At 35.3% G+C, this 19,032-nt stretch overlaps 1 protein-coding gene across 1 annotated transcript in view; it reads left to right on the top strand.

Moving 5' to 3' along the window:
- Window positions 1-18,023, top strand: part of LOC129226227 (cadherin-99C-like) — an 84,174-nt gene extending 66,151 nt beyond the window's left edge. Inside the window, exons 29-35 of the mRNA XM_054860826.1 lie at window positions 2,485-2,576; window positions 4,266-4,361; window positions 5,097-5,171; window positions 6,996-7,280; window positions 10,587-10,683; window positions 14,051-14,304; window positions 17,909-18,023. Of these exons, the coding sequence (XP_054716801.1) occupies window positions 2,485-2,576; window positions 4,266-4,361; window positions 5,097-5,171; window positions 6,996-7,280; window positions 10,587-10,683; window positions 14,051-14,304; window positions 17,909-18,023 (1,014 nt within the window). The remainder of the gene's footprint in view (window positions 1-2,484; window positions 2,577-4,265; window positions 4,362-5,096; window positions 5,172-6,995; window positions 7,281-10,586; window positions 10,684-14,050; window positions 14,305-17,908) is intronic.
- Window positions 18,024-19,032: the final 1,009 nt, after the last annotated feature.

Raw genomic sequence — 19,032 nt, 5'->3', positions numbered from 1 at the left:
GCTACATTTTAGAGACTAAATCTTTACTTGTTGAAGTAAAAGATTGAGGACCAATTCAAGATTTTCCAAAATGCACTGTACAGTAAAAAAAATTACTGGCAACAACTTGACAAGGTAGACAAAATTAAAATTAGTAACATTATAGGCTTTTAAAGTGATGAATAATTTTTATCTTTTTGATCTTACTTGATGACCCAGACCATGCAAGCTCTAATGAGTAGACAGGAAATGAACTTGGGACTTGTATCTTTCTTTTCCCAAAGATTTTCAGCAAGTGCGAAACCAAGATATAGTCCGATATTCTTGGCAAAAGCAATACTCAAGAGTAAACGTGAAGCCAATTGCAAATAAGATAATACAGTAACGAGCTGTTGGCTACATTTTAGAGACTAAATCTTTACTTGTTGAAGTAAAAGATTGAGGACCAATTCAAGATTTTCCAAAATGCACTGTACAGTAAAAAAAATTACTGGCAACAACTTGACAAGGTAGACAAAATTAAAATTAGTAACATTATAGGCTTTTAAAGTGATGAATAATTTTTATCTTTTTGATCTTACTTGATGACCCAGACCATGCAAGCTCTAATGAGTAGACAGGAAATGAACTTGGGACTTGTATCTTTCTTTTCCCAAAGATTTTCAGCAAGTGCGAAACCAAGATATAGTCCGATATTCTTGGCAAAAGCAATACTCAAGAGTGTGAAGCCAATTGCAAATAAGATAATACAGTAACGAGCTGTTGGCTAGATTTTAGAGACTAAATCTTTACTTGTTGAAGTAAAAGATTGAGGACCAATTCAGGTTTTTCCAAAATGCACTGTACGGTAAAAAAAATTACTGACAACTGGACAAGATAAATAAAATTAAAATTAGTAACATTATAGGATTTTAAAGTGATGAATAATTTTTATCTTTTCGATCTTACTTGATGACCCAGACCATGCAAGCTCTAATGAGTAGACTGGAAATGAACTAGAGACTCACGTAGTTCTCGTCCTGTAGAGCAGCATCTGCAAGTGCGGAACGAATTTACAAGGAATAAAACAATGTGTTCCTACTCTTTTTTGAAATTAAACAAAGAAAAAAGCCAATCAAACGATTAATAAACGTGATGTCATTGACTAAGTCCATTATTGTCGCTAGATAAATTATTTTAGCAACTCTTAAAACTTAACTTTAACTTAAAATACCGTTAGAAATGAAACATGATTTAATTTGGAATGAGTCCAGTAATTTGGCCAATGATGTATTATAAAAAAAAGAGTTTTTTAAATTTATCGAGGAAAAGTTCCATTGTCGGTATGAAATTCATCTTCTTTACTTCACGACTTACTCTGCAATACACTTTCTTGACGATACTCTCAATCACCGTTTCAGACTCCAGTACAGCATTTAAAACATATAAACTCAGAAATTGGTCTATGACTGTGTCAAGTGTCAAGTACATTAAAGGCTGCTGATATCATCCTCGTAGATTTTTTAATTTTAATATCCCGCCATGTTGTCCCAGTTAGGTAAAATCACATTATCTGAAGAGTTCTAGTCACACAAGGAGATAGTCACACGATTGAGTATTTCTAATCACACAAGGGAGTAAGGTCAGATGATATGAATAGTTCTAGTCAAAATTGCGAGAAAGAAGCAGAAATAAGGTGAGAGGACTAGTAATAGTGAGGTGAGTGGAAATAGTTAGATGACTTGGAATGGTAAGGGAACTCGGAATTTCGATTCCAATTTTCAAATCATGTCTAAATTTTACGGACCACACGACATTAATGAGATGAGTAACCAATTTAATGAACATACTGTCAAGTTTTGTCAATAATTGTTAAGAATAAGTCTAAAAATTGGAATAGTAATAATGCCTACTCAATCATTGCTCAGCTGAAGAAGGTAACACTCATACTGTCACTTTTGACTAATAGGACATTAAGGGGGATCTAAGGACTTTTAACCTTAAAAATTTTGACTTTATGGAAAAAATATATGTTATGTATAATTTAATTCTGAACAGTTTGGTATTTTATTTAGTACCATACGCAAAAAAACTTTTCAAGTTATCGCAAAAATGCGTTAACTTTCCCCATATAGATATCTGTTAACGGCAGCTGTTTAAGCTTCTTTTTGTCAGGTGTCGGTTTCTCGTTTTGCGTGCGTGTGATATCTCAGAAAGTTTTCTATATATTTCCGTAAAACTTTTCATGCATGTTTGTCTGGGTTTTTTTTATGATACGAACCTAAATTTTAACTAAAAATGAAAGTTAATATCAAAAAAAAATTTTTTTTTGCCCAAAAATTTGGAAAATATTGATATTTACTTATAAAATTTCAAAAGAAAAAAAAGGTCCAGATTTTGACGGTTAAAGATCGTTAGACCCTTAAAATCCTCCCCCCGTTTTTCTTTGTTGGCTCTAAATATCTTTGACTGCAAAGGAGGGTACTTTTTACTGTTGGAAAACTAACGATATTTTGCATTTCTCAGGTCAATGTTATCCGTGATGAAAACCGAATGGTTCTTGTTTTGAAGCATGCTATGCCAGACAGAGTTTTGGGCATGAAAGAGGACATTCTTAGGTAAGAGCAGTGTTCACCTCTTTATTTTATTTGTATTTTATCACAAATCCTTATCCTTGTCATTTTATCATTACTTATTGAATGTGATTGAGATGAGAAAGTTGTTTATGGTTGGGCGATCGAAATCTCAGAGTAGCGGATGATAGGTGTGGGAATTGTAAAATTAGGTATGTGAACTGATTAATTTGTAAAATCAAGCCACATTTCTTGATAAGATTTTGCTTCACTAATCTAGGGCAATGTAACCTAAAGACTAAAATTTGCTTCTATCTTATCAACTTTCTGCAACTCTCAGCTCTTTGTAATTTATCCACTGAATAACTAATTGGTTTATTTTGCTGGGAGTCTTTTTTAATTGAATTAAAAAATGATTTTATTCAGTAATTTTGAAGTGAATCGTTTCATGCTGGAACGTTTATTTCTTAAAAAAAAATATGATACTGAAACAATGATCACTGATTTAAATTTCGCACATGTAACTTGCCACAATTGTTATGTAGACTAGAAGTTTTATTTAAAAAATCTCATTTTCCCCGACAAAAATTTTCTTTGCCATCATTCCCAACTATCAAGCTGAAAAGTTTTTTTAATCCATTCCTCATGTCCGATCAGAAAGTTTCATTTGGCTTTGCTTACATCTGTCTTTAGCTAACAAGATATTCTGGCTCCACAATCCACATGTCTATTTATGTAGTGTCAAGAAAATCTACACACCACTGTCTGCTCAACAAGCAACTGCTAAGAAAAAAGAAGCATGTGTATTTGTAACACTTCAAAAAAGAAAAAAAAAGGAAAAAAATAGGTCCCATTAGGAGTTATTGGATTGATCAATAAGTGGCATTTAATTATATGTAGCCGAAGGTATGGTGTAATAATTTTCATCCAAGCAAAAAATGTTATTTGATGACACCATATCTCCAACAATCAATTACATCCGTTTACGTAAATCAACAAATATTTTTTGATGATAACATATGAGGCACTGAGAAGCAAAGGGATGTAAGTGTCATCATTTAAAATTTCGCGATAACCTGTAAAAACGGTTACAGAACCTCCCCTCTGCTTCTGTGTTAGAGATAGATCTGGTAGGTGCTGCAAAACAAAAGGATTTAGAAAAAAAATCGATGAAAGCCTACCAATAATACGAATTTCAAGTGCGTTGTAATCAGAACTTTAACTAGGCCATAGGCCACTTACATCCCTTTGCATTTCACTGCCACATAAGTTCAACATCCAATAACATCCGTTGACATCCAATCAGCAAATACTATTTGAGGACATCGTACGTTCAATATCCAATTACGCGCGTTTGCATCCAATCAACAAATACCATTTGATGACTCCATGTGTTCAACCAACAAGTCAGCAGACGTCAGCTTATGGATCTCAAGTAACAAATATTATCCGACACTTTTCGAAATCATTTACCTATTCGTTAATGTTTTGTAAGTTTAAGCAACACGTTTGTTTTGACGTTTTCTTATGTATCCCCCGACACCTTTCCGAACATACGCTAAACCATCATTTGGTTTTCAGCATCGAACTCAATAAATAATAAATTACGACCAGTTTGAAACTAAATTATTTACTTTTGGAAGAAAGAAAAGTGGAAAAGAGTTCGGATACAAGAATTAAACTAATTTTTTTCTTGGATTATATGCTGAATCTTCATTTTGCATATTTTTTTAGACTGATCCAGGACCGTACCAATGTGATTGCCGATGTTGAGAAAGTGGTTGCCCTCAAGATGATTCGAAACAGTTCCATTGAAACAGATGTATCTGGGTACGTATGTGATTCAGTAATTGAACGGTACATCAAAATAGTTGTAGGTTTATATTTCAATGTGTCATTATTAATTATAGTAGCAAACATTTTTTTGTTCAATATTTTAATTCAAACTCAACCTGTAAAAACTTTTTTACTAGTGATACAAATGAAGAAGTCTGACGGGTTAAACCGCAAGTTTTTAATGAAAGTGGACATAGTTTTGTGCTTTTACGTTGTATTTCCCCTTCTTTACAATATGCATATCGTGTTTCGCAATAATGCTTTTAACTGCATACTCGTTAGAAGATAAGAAATAGTCTTTCCTCGTCTAAGAGCTCTCGTAATTTAACTCGAATTTCCTAATGTTCTCATCTTCTATCTCAGCCTCCATGTTTCAAGTAACTAGTTCACTCAATTGCTATGTATGTGCATGCTATTTTCATAAAAATAAATGCGCTTAAGTTTTTCTTTCCTTTTTCTTTATTTTATTTACATATTTATTCATTTATTTTGTGGAATTCAATTCACGTATGCTGGCGTAGTTTATAGCAAACTTTTTAAAATTGATTAATCAATTTAAATTTACTGATTATATCATTGCTTGCGATTAGATTTATATTTCTTTATCAACAGTACATACATTTATGTCTGTTTTTTACCCTATTGTTGTGTATATAGCGATTGACTAAAGTTACAAACTTTTAAACTTCGTGACTTGCATCATCAAAAATATTTTAAATTAATTTTCAGGAGTGACTTGTGGTTCTATGCAATTGATCCCTCGACGATGAAGATTCTGAGAGCTGCAGATCCGAAAGTTCGCATGTAAGTATTTGTTTCTTTTACATATTTGGAAAGCAGGCAATCGCTTCCTTCAATTGTAGAAGCAAATGCGTTTTTTTTTTCACTTTTTCCGTGCAATAGAACTTCATTTATCCGACCTCCGATTTTCCATGACTCCAGTTTTTCCGGATCAAATACGTACTAGAGTTTAAAAAAAAATATTTTCTAAATATACGGGTAATTTCAAATTTCGATTGCAAGAACTGGACTATAATTACGCCAATTAGTTGGTTTTTGTTTTAAGTAAACGGACAAATCCTCCATAGAACGTAGAATAAAGTATAGTAGTACAATTTAACAATCAAATATATATATATTTTCTTTTTGAGCGTCAGTCCGACACCACTGCAGCTGAAGTATAGATGATAAAGTATTTGAAAAACGGTGCTATGTAGATTTAAAAAAAAAAAAACACTTTTTTGCTGTAATAAAAGGTAAGTTTGCTTATTTAATTATGTGTTTTGCTTATTTCCTGGATTATCCGGATTTTCTTTTATCCGGGTGGCATTTGGTCCCAGTTGGTCCGGATAAACGAGGTTGTACTGGTACCTACTTTCGCAGCTATGACCTTCATATTTAATACTGGTTCCTAGCAAAAACAGTGGAAACTATGTCGCCGCCTTTTCTTGCATGTGAATTACATTGAAACTGTCGACAAAAGTTTCAAGATTTAAACAAATCTTATGTTGGTTGCTGTTTCAGAACATGTCAACCAGGGGTGATTGTGTTCCGGTATTTTGCCGAATTTCCGGTACTTTCAGACGTATTTCCGGTACTTTCAGACGTATTTCCGGTGTTTTTATGTCCAAAAATTCCGGAATTACGTTTTTTTTTTTGTTATGCTTTTATCTCCCTACCTCCGCAATTTTTTAAATTACATAATACTCATCAAATATACCTGCAAGAGCCTTAAGATGGACACCTATCCCTTAAGATGGACAAATGTCAAGATAATTTGTATAACACCAGCTCAAAAGTAACTTTGTAACCCATTAAAATTTAATCAAATGTACACACAATATTTTGACTCAGAACTATTTAATACTATGGCAAAGGTGCACTTAAGTAATAGGGACCAAAGATTACCTCCTCCCCCCTCCTCGTTCTCGCTTTGAAACTTTCAGATATTTTTTGATGAACTCACAATCACCCCTGATGTCAACCAATAAGAAGGTATAAAGTCATTAGTTATAGTTAATTTAATCAATATACCCTTGTATTATTGATTGCTCATTTCATGGTTGTCCTTTCAAACAACATTTACGTGATTATTTCATGGAGGTCCTTGGTACATATTTGGTAATTATTCTGCCTCTTAAGATGATATAGAGAAGTCATTGCCTTTGTGTAAATGCGATACAGACGATTTATTTAGCAACAAAACTAGTGCTTGGCGAATATCGACCAAATGTTCATTACAAGCAAGAGCACTAGCCATCGACCTATATAGGTAACTGGATTGAGGATTCAATGCTACAAACGTATTCAATTTCACATTAACGCCAAGTGGTACATTACTTTGTTTACCTCCGGTATTTCTTCTCGTGAAACTGGCTATTTTTCGACTCTTACAACAAGGCGCTCGACCTTGGACGAGTTCATTTATGTTGTGTCAAAAGATGCAAAACTCTTAAGTAGGGACTACGTCAACAATCGGTATCAACAGAAACAAACCGATTTTCCTCACCGCTACAACTGCAAATGGAATCATTAAATGATCTGCACTTCTGCAGTCATCTTATCAGGGCCAGACCATACAGAAGTGTTTTTCCAGGAGGGGTTTTAATGTTTTTTTTCTGGTTTCAGGTCATTGTTGGAACACGGAAAATCGGACAGCCTACTCTCGGAGCTCTCTCGTACCCTCGGAGCTCAAGCCGTCCAGATTCGCCCCCCAATCCTGACCCCCATCACAACCACCCCCGCCCCTCCGCCCTTAGTGATCATCGCCACAGGAGGGGGCGGGGGTACTCGTGGCCCATCCTCCGCGGGCGGTGACGTCAGTGATTTGGGGGCGGCGCTCATTGCGCTTGCTTGCATCATTGCCGTGCTGGGATTTGCGGGCATCATTTACCACTGCTGCATGTGGTCCAAGTAAGTAGTATGGATTTATGTATAGTACAGTGAAATCTCATTGCAACGAATACCAATATAACAAACTATCCGTTTCTACGAAAACAATGTTCAGTCTCGGTTAAACTTTTATTACGTTGCTTGAACGCTACAGCGAAATTCCCGTTAAAACGAACAAAATTTTCAGCCCTTAAAGTTCGTTGCAACAGGATTTCACTGTATTTTCAGTAGTAATAAACAAAGTTACAGAGTAGTAAGAAACAGAGTAGAGTCGAACTTACTTGTAACGATTTGGAAGGAACTGCGATATTTGCTCGTTGTAACAGAGCACTTGTCAAAAATGAGTTCGTGAAAAAAAAAATCATAAAAATTAATGCATGTTTGCATTTTTAAAAAAAGTTCTTGTGTAATACCAAAGGAGGTGTTTCGTTAGAATTGAACTGTCTTATTGTCTCTTTCTTGTGCCATGGTTCACTCTTAGCTTCCAAAAAGTTTGAAATTTTTCTACACATCAAAAGTCATTGAGCATGTTGGCGGTCGTTCAGCTTCAAATTTTTCTTATTTGTCGCTGAACGCCGTTGCTTTAGATATATTTTTCCTCTCCATCACTTTCAATTTGAGCTACAATATGCTCTGAATTATATCTCGAAAATGATTACCTTGACGTCAACAGGTATATTATTTTCGGTAATGGTTCAAAACTTCGCTGAACAAAATTTCGCGGATAAAACTTCGCGCGGTCAAAACTACGCGTGGACAAAGCTTCGCGTGGACATAACTTCGCGCGGTCAAAATTTCGACTTGAGAAAACTTCGCTGGCAAAAATATGGACCAGATAAGTTTTTCACCAGCGAAGTTATGAATAGGCAAAGTTTTGACAGGGCAAAGTTTTCTCCAAGCGAAGCTTTGACCGCGCGAAGTTTTGTCCACTGCAAGTTTAGTCCACAAAGTTTTTCCGGCTAAGTTTTGATCGCGAAGTTTTGAGTTCAAGCAATAATTTTCAATTGCATCCCTACTCCACAAATTTAAGAAAAAAAAAGCAATCGTCACATGTTCTCAAGATTTATGATTTATCGCTAACTTTTAGCTGACCTTGGAATGTTAAAAAAATCCTCCCCCCCCCCCCTCCAAAAAAAAACAGGATAAGTTAGACAGGAGGTAAATCAAACTTCATGAATAACAAAAATATTGATCGCTTAGAGCGTGGTTTACTTGTTAAAAGGGAGTTATATTATCATACAATTAGTATTGTACTAACGAAATGTTTCTGATTTCTTGCTAAATACGTGTTCTAGTTAAATCATGGCTCACTATAAGCAAAATCAATTGCATTCTACATTCTTGAGTTGCATTGTATATTTTTCTTGATGCGTATAGTACTGGTCGTAATAGAGGAGTACATCGTTGTATTGAGAGATGATACACTTTTTGAAAACTACAATTGAGGGCTGATTTTTTATGCTTATGAAAAGTAAAGCTGATTTAGTTTTCTGACAACTTAAATTGCTTTCAATCAAGGGTTTACACCCATGCAAGTATTCTGTGTCTCTGAAAGCTTTATTTTTGCACAAATTTCAACCTGTCTTTTCAAACTTTTCAATCATTGTTAATATTATTAAAAAATAAACTAATGTATAGTAATAATTTTGACTGTTATAACATAAAACAGGAAACTCATCAGAAAACAATGACTTATAATAACCTTATCGAAGCGTTTAGAGTCAATAGTAAAATAACAAGTTTAAAGAATATCCAATATGGAAAAAAAAGAAAGAGAACAACAAATCAATACGAAAGAAAAAAAAAATATGATGTAAAATTAATCAAATTCGGCAAATTGAATAAATTAATGATTTAATCGAAAAAATGAGTTGTATACAGATTTATCATGCGGAAGCAGAACAATAAAATAGAAAAAGTTGAATCTTCTGAAAAAAATTAAATAAATAAAAATATGTATTAAATATGAAAAAAGCATGGATAAAACAAAAGGAAGAAAAACAATAAGGTGCAAAACGATTTATTGTCTGAAAATTATATAGAATAAAATAAAATGGAATGAAATAAAGAAATGAAAACTTAAATTTAAAAACATAATGCTGCTAAATAAGTAAGTTTACAACACCTTATAAAGCAATTTATCACGTGACTTCTGATCCATCAATCATCCAATCTCAAAGACAATAGATTGAGAACGCCAAGCAACGGCAAACTTAATTTAGTAACCAAAACGGCTCATAGACGGATTAAATCTGAATGGGTGGAAACTACGTTTTAAGAATGGAGCATCGACCGTCCCTGATTAAGAAGAAATTCTAGATAATGTTTAAAGCATTATCAATCTTTTCTGTAGCTTTCAAAATAACCAGCTTTGGACGTTCCGTACAGCATTGTAGTAGATACCTTAGAGCCAGAGCCCGATCATTCTGATATTGGACATGGGGCACATTTCTATTTCAGGGCCCCCCTAAGATTTTTAAAGACACTGGGTACGAAATTCATTTTGTGCCCCCCCCCCCCTTCCTGCTTATTCTATACAATGAAGCTATAAAATATTTCGATGCTTGCGTATTAACACAACTATGCTAAATTTGGTTGTACTTCATATCACAATGTAGTGCATACAGTTTAAAAGTTATAAGAGATATAGTATACGATAATTATATAAGATGTGGTTAAACTTTGCCCGTTGCAGTAAACCGTAAATATCAAAGTTATCTATGATATAACTTTTAATAGTAAATACAGACTAAACTTGGAGTGGTTCTGGTATTTGCAAAGAGATCAAATATTTAAGGGGACTTTTTATCAACAAATAAGAGATTTTTTCCTTGTCTTACCATTTTCAAAAATATCTATGATATCATTGTAGTCTAGGTTTTGAGTGAAATCATTATTAATTTTAAATAATCATTATAAACTAAGGGGATTTTGGGCCCCCCTGGAATCTAAGAGGAGGCGCCTGTGCCCCGCATGCCCCTGCAGTAATCAGGCTCTGCTTAGAACAGGAATTAAAATGAAGTGAGCAAGTCCAATCATTGGTAAGCAAAAGCTGACCCAAAGACCCCCAAGTCGCGTGACTCAACAACGACGAATGGTTGGCACGTATTGCGTGAAAAAATAGAAATAAACCTGTTTTCTTCCTCAATGCTTTGCTTTAAAATCTATCACGTGACTTGTGGTCTTGGCTTCGCCAAAGGAAAGTCTTCACTCCCTCCATTTCATCTCTTCTCAATGGTAGATACCTTAATTGTTTTGCTGCGTTAAGTGCCTTTTCGTCATAACTGTACTTTAATCCTCTATCTAATTTTTATTGTTAACTTTTAGGTACATAGCTTATCGCGAGAGAATGAAGAGGATGTATGTGGCTCCCAGATACGAACCCGTCTTCGTGGAGCCCAGTCTCAAAGAATATGAGACTCAAGTAAGTATTGCATCAATATCTTTTTGTCTAACTTCCTGTGTTTGCGTGAAGTGAGAATTTCGGTAACTTAAAGTTCATGAAAACAAATTGTTTTTGAATCGAAGACAGATGATATTTGATCGCTCGTCAAAGTACAACTTATAGTCTTAATATTAGAATTCTTAAATTTGTCTCTGAAGGAAAATCTATACAAATACATATTTCTTCTCTCTCTCTCTCTTTTTTTTTAAAAACATTTGATCTCCTAGGGCTCTTAGGACTTTTAACCTTCAAAATTTTAGACTTTCTGGAAAAAATGTATATTATGCATAATTTAATTCTGAACAATTTGATACCTTATTTATTACCATACGCAAAAAACTTTTCAAGTTATCGTAAAAATGCGTAAACTTTCCCCATAGAGATTTATGTTAACAGCAGCTGTTTTCTTTTTCTCAGATGCCGTTTTCTTGTTTTGGGTGAGTGATATTTCAGAAAGTTTCTTATATATTTGCTTAAAACTTTTCATGCATGTTTGTCAGGTTTATTTTTATGATCTGAACCTAAATTTTAACTAAATAAAAGTTAATTTAAAAAAAAATATTTTTCCCCATAATTTTGTGTAATTTTCATATTAACTTATAAAATTTCAAATAAATAAATAAATATTTTTTAAAAAATAAATACATTTAGGTTCAGATCATAAAAATAAACCATACAAATAGGCGTTAAAAGTTTTATGAAAATATATAAGAAACCTTCTGAAATATCATGCACGCAAAACAAGAGTTCGGCAAAACCAGCACCTGAGAAAAAGAAGTTTAAACAGCTGCTGCTGCATAAATTTCTATGGGGAAAGGTTACGCATTTTTACGATAACTTGAAAAGTTTTTGCGTACGGTAATTAATAAGGTATCAAATTGTTCAGAATTAAATTATGCATAACATTTTTTTTTTCAGAAAGTCGAAAATTTTGTAGGGTAAAAGTCCTTAGACCCCTTAAGGCAGATTTTGTCTTCAACAACTCCTCATTGTTAGCGTATAGCTGAAAGTGCGACACTAAACACTGGAAAATATTGGATACACGAGTGTTTGATCTTTAATAGTGGCAACTATTTATTCACATCTGATACAAAAGTCATACATGTTGCCAAGTGTTACTGTCCTTCAATAATCATCAGCAGTGTGTATAACTCGTTTCTGAATATAAGAAAGTGGTACAGCACCTGTAGCAGCGCTTGTTCTGTTGATAGTTCGACCAAAGTGATCTACTGTAGCAAGAATTTCTGGAGCAGTTCTGAAGTGAATGCCACAATGTTGCTTCATTGCTTTATGAATTAAGTCAAAGTCACAAGGATCGTAACCTTCAAGTCTTAGTGACAAAAGATGAAGACAACTGAAGACAACTCCTCCACTTCTCCCCCGAATGGTAACAAGACCTTCTCGGTTTTGGTGGGAGATGTGGAGGGACTTTCCAACGCCATCCTACTAAGAAACCGGGAACAACAGCTTGATTGAAATTTTGACAAAATACAGTAACACCATCGAAATCAACATTTTCCCCTATAAGATGAAGGAGCTAAATGGTTGCAATCGCTTTATAAATGTTCCTCAGGATCTTGCGAGAGTAGACAGTTCAATTCGAACAATCAACAGAACAGGCGCCGTTACAGATGTCCTCCGACTTCCATATCGTTGAAAAGGAGCTATACACAATGCTGGGGATTATTGAAGGATATTAACGCTGGGTGGAATGTATCAAGTTTGCATTAGATATACATAAATAGTTATCACTATTTCAGGAAAACCCTCTTAAACCAGTGTACCTTCTCTAGGGTTTCCAATCCCGATCCCGAATCCCGCAGGATTATTCCCGCGGGATTTTGCTCTCAATCCCGCAGGATTCCCAATCCCGCATTTTTTTTCCATTCAAGCGTTTTCCAGCCTTTGCCGCTCATAAAACGACTATTTTCATAAGCATCATCTGAAATTTGAATCTTCTTCTTCGTATCTGCAAGAATAAAAAGAAAATCCGCGTGTCTCGTCCGACCAACGATGAATTCACCATTTAAGAACACAAAATTAGAAAATATTTTTCTGAGAATGAATTGGTGTTCTCATTCGAGGTTTCATTTTTTTTTTATACGTTCAGCAATTGAGAAAATGCGAAAAACTAATAAGCATTTTCGAAAACTATCACTAAAATTTAAAATCCAACAGACATCGTTTTTGTCGATAATTTGCAGTTCTTGAGCAAAATCCCAGCGTAAGAAAAGAGAAATCTATTTCAGAAGGTGATGAAGTTAATGCGGATCTTCTTCTAAGTATCCACAATTATTTAATTTTATTAAAACCAATTGAAGTGGAGCCACAGCACATGTTTTCATCAAGCGCATTATTTTTACAGCAAAAATCCTTTACCATTCCATGCGAGGGGCACACTTTTGCTTACCAAACGATAATTGCTGATTAGGATTTGACTTTGTAGTGCTTTTCAAATGCTGTACGGAATTCAAGAAGACAGCTAATTCAACCAATAGAAGCAGTCCTTCCAAAAAAAACACTACTTTTTCTGTATGACATGACATTTAATTTTTAGAAAAATAAAGCCAATCCCGCGGGGTCCCACGGGATTGGCTCCTTACAATCCCGAAATTCCGCAGGACTGAATTGGGCGCGGGATTGGAAACCCTAACCTTCTCGAAGCGTCTGGGCTGAGCTACTGCAGAACATCAAGGACATGTATGCTGCCTCACCAAAGTCGTATTTGCACTTTTTATCAAAATTGAATTACGGTCACCAAGTGATTCTTTGTCACATATTTTACCCAAATACAATGTTTTATGGTCATTTGTGAATGGGAAATATTTTTTGAAAAATTCTGAAAAAGTTGCATCTGTATCAAATAAATGGAGGCAACACAATTTTAAACGGCAATTTCTCATTTTGAACTCAGATACAGATACGACTTTTACGCTTAGCATGGCAGTATGATGCATTTAATGCGATGAAACTGTGTGTTTGTACTGTCTTCCATAAGAAACAGAAACGAAGCAGTCACAATAAGAAATGTTTTGTTTTTCGTTCGTTAATTTACATACAAGTAAAAGCACAGTTACAATCATACAAATACTAATTAGAACAGTGGACACGTTTTTCGATGCAACAATGAGTCTTTTCTTTATTGCAGAAAGAGTGAGCTTATGAATAAGGTAACATGAATAAATCGTCCGACAATAGCTTTGGTCAGAAATTTTGTTTAGATGAGAAACAACATTTATGCCTCGTTTAGTCTTTTTCATTGTCACTTTTAAATTGAGCACTGTGTTCGCTTACTTGTCATATTAGAAAGCTTTCGATTTTCTTACAAAGATTCTTTCTGTTGCAGGTCCTACAGATGAGCATACCACTGGATGACGACGGCGGGGGTGGGAGTATCGGGGATCCTCACCTGTCCCTGACCTTGAGGGGTATGGAGGGCATCGCATACATAGGGGGCTCCCAGAGAGGGGGCCCCGAGCATAGCTTCTCCACGGGCGGCTCTTCAAGGAGCTCCTTCGGCCATAGTGGTAGTACGGCGGTCGAGGACCAGGGGGACCTCATGATGCCCGCCACGAACCCCCTCTTCGAAGATCCCGACCAGTAAGTACCACATCATCAAGCATGCAACACTTAGACGAACTTACTGGTTGAGCTCAAATGCTGGACCCGATTACATAAAATCATATTGCAGGAACTGCTGCGCATATGTGTGGTACATAAATTTAACAAGAATGATACTAGCTAGCAACTTTTGCGATGTAATTGCCAAGAATCTTAACTGGTTAATAAGAAGCCAGATAAGGTAAGTCTGTCTGTATGAAGAGGAATAGAAAAAATGACGCTCGTGTTTCGATCATTTCAATGTGACTCTTCTTAATTTAGAAGCTAACATACATCTGCAAAATCTGGCATAGGCTCTCTCTCTCACTGGTGGACAGACAGTGCTACTTTTTTTCAGCTCAAATGTTTAATATGAGACACGCCATGCATCCAATTTGTTAATTCGGTTCTTCCCACACACCGCGCAATTTCATTGAGTTGTTTCAAAGATAGTGTTTATCAACTGTAGGTGCGAGAAATGCTGAAAGAATTTCGAAAAGGCATTTATTCAGCACTAGCTGCGCTGCCCGACTTTGCCCGGTCTACCTCGAAAAAAAAAAAAAAAATTGCGTCAAGTGAAGTATCTTCAATAACCAGGATTAAATGAAAGAAAAAAAAAACATCATGCAAAATTTTCTCGCCAAACAATGACGACAGATACTAAAATACTTTTAAGAATTAAAAGTAAAATGAGAAAGATGGATTTAAAAGGCGTAACCATGGAAACACAAAATAAAATAAGTTTAAGAATTGATAATGAGAAAGATTTAAATAAACAATGGATTCAAAAAGCGTTACCGTGGAAATGCAAAATAAAATTTTTAAAAACTTGAATAGAGAACAGATTTTTGAACATCATTTAATTCGCTTTTGTAACTTTTTTCTAACGGAGATAGAGGGTTAAAATTTCGACCTTAGGTCGAGTTAGATCTGGAGTAAAAAAAGCAGATCTTTCCAATGCTGTCAAAATGAAAACTATGGGACAATTCCTTCACTTTTTATTGATGGAATTAATGAAGAAAGTAGTACCTAAATTTCAGCTAAGCCTGAAAATATTCGAGCTAAAAACGTAAAAAACTCCCGCTGCAATTAAGTTAGAATATTGAAACAAATTGCGTAAAACGCGGACAATTCTACTCTATTCAACGATGTATAATATTAATATGTGCAAGTCATTTTTCACCCCCATATTTGTGAATTTATGTGAAAACTGGACGTAAATTGGTATAAAAAAAGAACTATTCATCGAATTTTATTCGAACTGGTCTGCAAACCTTCTCAGGACTTAAAGGAACAAACTGTGAAAATTTCAGCGCAATCGGCCGGGTAGTTCTCGAGTTTTGCGAGTTCAAACACACAGACGCTTTTTGGAGACTTCATTTTATACTATGTAGAGATTATGAATCATTGACAGACGCATTTGTGCTGCATTAAGACCCCGTAACAATGTGATACTATAAAACAGGCGGAACAAACTAAATTGCGTATTGGACGTACGCCGTGTAAGGTGATAGTCACACATCAAATCTTTGAAACCGAAAAACACTTTTAAAATATCTTTTTACTCTTAAATTCGCGTATCAGTTATTGTAATACAGGGTCCATTATGAAAGTAATGAGCATTTACTGGCAAAATTTGTTTATTGATCGTAATTTGTACAAATGTTCAATATTCTTCAAAATACATTCCTCCTGCATCAATACACTTGCGGAGACGTGCTGAAAGGCACCCTGAAACTCCTTGAAGGGAATGCCTCTCAGGAACGTTGTAACATGGTGTTGGATGTTTTCCACGGTTCCCCAATGTTTTCCTTTCATCTTTCTCTTGAGTCGCGGAAACAAAAAGAAGTCACATGGAGCTAAGTCGGGACTGTAAGGGGGTGAGGGATCACCGGGGTGTTGCTCCGGGCCAGGAAATTGGTAATGATGAAGACTTTGTGACTTGAAATGCAATCGTCCTTGAAGGCTTCTTGCAACATCTGGAATGTTTCGGTTGCATTTTTTCCAAGCCTCACGCAAAACTTTACGGTGTTTCGTTGTTTAAGCGAACGCTCCATCGTGTCATGTTACAAAAGTTGAAAACACACTTCAAGCGGAGGCACGTATCTCCACTCACACTGCTCGAACTCAACTGACGACCGGATGCATTGAAAGGGCACCACATTTTCCAGCCAGTTTTACCGTGCTGCCATCTATCGTAGCGTCACAATAACATTATGCTCATTACTTTCATAATGGACCCTGTATGTGCAACAGTTTCATAAATGTTTTTTTTTTTTTCGGAAATCAAGTCCATCATTTATGCTCACCCCGTACTTACTTATACTTCTCATCCGTGAAGTGGAATATCCGGAATTTTCAAATATAACGTAATCATTGCAATTGCCACTAAGAGAAAAATGAAGTTAGTTTATAGCAAAGTAAAAAATTCTCTTACTAATGTAACGAAGCATTGAAGGGTTCACAGCAAGAATGAAAATTATAAAATTCTGGAAAAACTCGAACAAAAACTGAACAAAAAAGCTATAATTTACTACCCCTGCCCGAGGCTTGGGCAGAACTCGAGCACATTCCAAACAGCTCGGTTACGGCAACCATGAACACAATAGTCAGTGGTTTTGTGCATAATAGTGATCGTCACTCCGAAATAGCCATTACGGTAGCAGGGGGTAAATGGCAGCTCATTAAAGCTGAAATGATCAGATACTGCTGATTTGTAATAAGTGTAAAATCTAGGTATCCTAGAGAGGCTTTGTGAGAAATTCAACGTTTCTTTCCCCCCTCCCAGCACCCCCCACTCGACGCGTTTACGAATGTAATTTGTTTAAATGGGTTATATTCAACATTTTCCATCTTTTCACAGTTTCCTCTAGTCCCTCACTTTTTCCAGATAACTTTTGCTCTGACCTAAAAACAAAATAAAATTCTCATTATATCCTATTTCATGAGAAATGTTGACGAAGGTAAACAAAGTAACGTAATACCTAGAGATATTGTAGCTTGTTTGGCGTTCGCGTGATTGAAAATTACGCCGTTTTGATGTTTTAAACCATATTTTTGTTTTCGCGATATACAACTTTTTGACTTTTGCGTTTGAATTTGTAAAATTATGTTTAAAAATGTTTGAAAAGTGGCATTCTCTGAAAAAAAAAAAAAAAAAAAAAAAAAACAGTGGAATTTCGTTTAGCAGGTCTTCAGCAGCTTTGGTGGACACGCAACTGAATTTTAAAAATAGATTAAAAAACCACAAAAGTAAATTTGCCAATATGGACGAAATCGCAAATTCAGCAAAGATATAGCGAAGGCGGCACAAAGCAACAATCCTCTTTGATTTTTTTCTGGATATCAATCCTCATGAAACTGGTTATATGATATATCTCTGACAAAATTAAGCTTCACGTCGAGAAGCTTCAGCAACTTTTAAGCAACTCTTCCCTATTCCAGTACTTAACTTCTCCCAATTCCAGAAAATTCCCCAAAGAGAAGTAAACAATCTTAAGGTCACGCTTCATCTTATCAAACTCCTATTAGCGATAGAAGTGAGCTAAAATGAATCGAATTTTTCGTCTCCTCGTTGACGTTTTTCAATCTTTTTTTCTTCTAGGGACGAAGGTGGCGAATCTTCGAACTCTTCAGAAGGGAAAGTGGCTCTAGTCGAGACGCACCAACCTCCTCCTCACAGGACTAAGTACATTGCAGAAAATACGACGGAGTTATAGGCATCGAACCCTCACACATCAAAGAGACTAAGCAGACTTTGTCTTCTTCCTTTCCACAGTGAGATAGATACCAATGAGTGATTTGAAAGTGAAAAAGCATTGTCTACGAAGATGCGAGTAACGAGAATTTACAGTGAGTTTGTACGCAATAATTACAAATTCGATGCGCACTCCTGATTGAAAACTGACGGTTTGTTGAACCATACTCGCAAACAGTTGACGTCTTTCTTTGTTGTTCAAGCATCAGAGACATGTGATTTTTTTTTTCAGGAAAAGGACAGTCTTGGAAAAAGTTGGCTCGCATGTTTTTTTTTTTTTTTTTTAAATCTTTGTGGTTTTGTGAGGACTTTGAACTTTGTTTTATTGTCGTGAGTGTGCCGATACGGGTACTTATGTCAGGTTTTATGCTGTCTAAAAATTATAATCAGCGATGGTTTTAACGAACTGAAATGTGGACAATTCAGGGAAGATATCCTGATGTTATTTATGCCAAATTGTTATGATAGTGAACAACTCTTGAGCATTCAGTTGGATTGGTTTCAATAATTGCGAAACACACGGCTGTTACAAATTATGGTGAAACACAATGTAATACTTCTTGTGAATCTATTTTCTCAGCATAACAAAGAGTTTAAGCCTTTATTTCGACGTTAAGCCAAAAAAAAAAAAAAAAAAAAGAGCACTAAAAGCAATAATGAATAGAGAAACGAGCTGATGTGTGCATCACATGACTTCCTTTTACTCCAATTTAATGTCATTTCCCCATTATTGGCAATTTTAATGTGATTCAATTGTTTACTCTCTAAATGTCACCAACAGTGGACAAATTGAAACCAAATTAAAAAATAAAATAAAAATAAAAATAAATTGTCAAATTTGTCACCAAGTTGGCGACAAAACTTGGCGACCAAAAGACTGGCGATATATCGCCAAGTGTCCGACAAATTATAACGCCACTTGAGTTTACATCGAAATTAACAATGATTTCCCCCCAAAAAGGTGCAAAAGA

This window comes from Uloborus diversus, chromosome 7 (assembly GCF_026930045.1).
Source record: "Uloborus diversus isolate 005 chromosome 7, Udiv.v.3.1, whole genome shotgun sequence".
Classification (NCBI taxonomy): domain Eukaryota; kingdom Metazoa; phylum Arthropoda; class Arachnida; order Araneae; family Uloboridae; genus Uloborus; species Uloborus diversus.
This window is presented reverse-complemented; position numbering and strand designations above follow the sequence as displayed.